General features: G+C 58.1%; 1 protein-coding gene across 1 annotated transcript; it reads left to right on the top strand.

The window, feature by feature from the left end:
* The first annotated feature begins 6 nt into the window (after nt 1-6).
* LOC109509459 (proline-rich receptor-like protein kinase PERK10) lies at nt 7-1,128 on the top strand. Its single transcript, XM_019859308.1, has 4 exons — nt 7-86; nt 429-647; nt 732-909; nt 986-1,128. The coding sequence occupies exons 1-4, from the start codon at nt 64-66 to the stop codon at nt 1,121-1,123; spliced, it is 558 nt and encodes a 185-aa protein (XP_019714867.1). The 5' UTR covers nt 7-63; the 3' UTR covers nt 1,124-1,128.
* Nucleotides 1,129-1,173: the final 45 nt, after the last annotated feature.

The raw sequence follows: 1,173 nt of genomic DNA, 5'->3' as shown, positions 1-1,173 counted from the left end.
TTTTTTTTTTTGGAAGGTTTTTCCTCTCCTGATGCTTCAAAGGTGCTGAAACCAAAGACACTGATGTCGGTAGCCAGAATGGAGGGGTGAGTTTGTTTCCAACGGTGAATTGCTAGCATATCGATGCCGAAAAGCGTTAGCAAACGGCTGCTAGTGCTAACTGTTTATGGTTAACTGAGCGGAGAGTAGCTCGCGCTCACTGTTAGCGGAATGGGGTCACCATATTTGTGTTAATGACTAACTGACTGTTAGCAGCCAGAAAAGCACCCAACTTGCTGACTTGCAAGGAGGAACGCCGCCCTCAGTGTTCGTACATCAGTGTGCTAATCTTACTTACGCCGCCGCCCCCAATCGTGACGCAGCTATTGCATCTCTTGTCGTCGCTTACTTATGACGTGGTCACCCATCTGCCCCTTCCCGGTTGTTAGCCTTCAACCAAAGGCCTCAAGTGGCCCGCTGACGCCCTCTGCAGGAGCAAGCAAACCTCTGCAGTTGCATTCCCAGCGTCCCTCCGGTCTCCCCACGCCGCTCAAACGCCGGGCGTCGGCCATTCCCGCGCCGACGCCCGGCAGCCAGAGCCGAAACTCCAGACCCCCCAGAACGCAGGCCGCCTCGGACTCGGACTGCCCCCCCAGGACCTGCCCCAGGTGACGATTTGACAGCCAATAGGAAAGTCGCGCCGGCAACTGATAGCGGATAGCCGCGCTGACGGTTGTTTTCTCTCCGCGTAGTCCCGCCCCCCTCGATTCTAATAGGGCAGTGCCTGTCGACGTGCAGCCCTTCTGTCTGGAGGAGGAGCCTCCCGCCGAGCCCAGCCAATCAGAGAGCCCGGAGGGCAAAGAGCCATCCCGTCGCGGCCAATCGGAGCCCAGCGAAGACCTCGTCCGGCCGGAGAGCGCCAAACGGGAGGTGGGCCCCGGGCCGGCCGGAACCACCTCGGACCACCTGACGTCGTCGACCGCTTGACTGTGCCTCCTTCCTTTAGGTTCTTTTGCTGGACCTTCCTGCTCCGATGCCCCCGACCCACGAGAAACTGCTCATCGACCTGAGAAACACTCCGGACTGGATCCGAAACGGCACCAAGAACTGTACCGCCATGCAGGTACAAACTACTTCCCGCTAACGGAAGTGAATCTCGCCGTATCTTCGCCGTTCACTTGTCTCTTCTTCCCT

The sequence above is a fragment of the Hippocampus comes genome, unplaced genomic scaffold (genome assembly GCF_001891065.2).
Source record: "Hippocampus comes isolate QL1 unplaced genomic scaffold, H_comes_QL1_v1.1 C16906668, whole genome shotgun sequence".
NCBI classification, from domain to species: domain Eukaryota; kingdom Metazoa; phylum Chordata; class Actinopteri; order Syngnathiformes; family Syngnathidae; genus Hippocampus; species Hippocampus comes.
The sequence above is the reverse complement of the archived record's forward strand: the minus strand, read 5'-3'. Positions and strand labels throughout refer to the sequence as shown.

Excerpts from the sequence above, each read along its gene's own strand:
- LOC109509459 (XM_019859308.1), top strand. The coding sequence starts at position 64 with ATGTCGGTAGCCAGAATGGAGGG. Across the intron at positions 648-731 it reads CCCCCCAGGACCTGCCCCAG|TCCCGCCCCCCTCGATTCTA; the intron begins GTGACGATTTGA and ends CTCTCCGCGTAG. Across the intron at positions 910-985 it reads CGGAGAGCGCCAAACGGGAG|GTTCTTTTGCTGGACCTTCC; the intron begins GTGGGCCCCGGG and ends TCCTTCCTTTAG.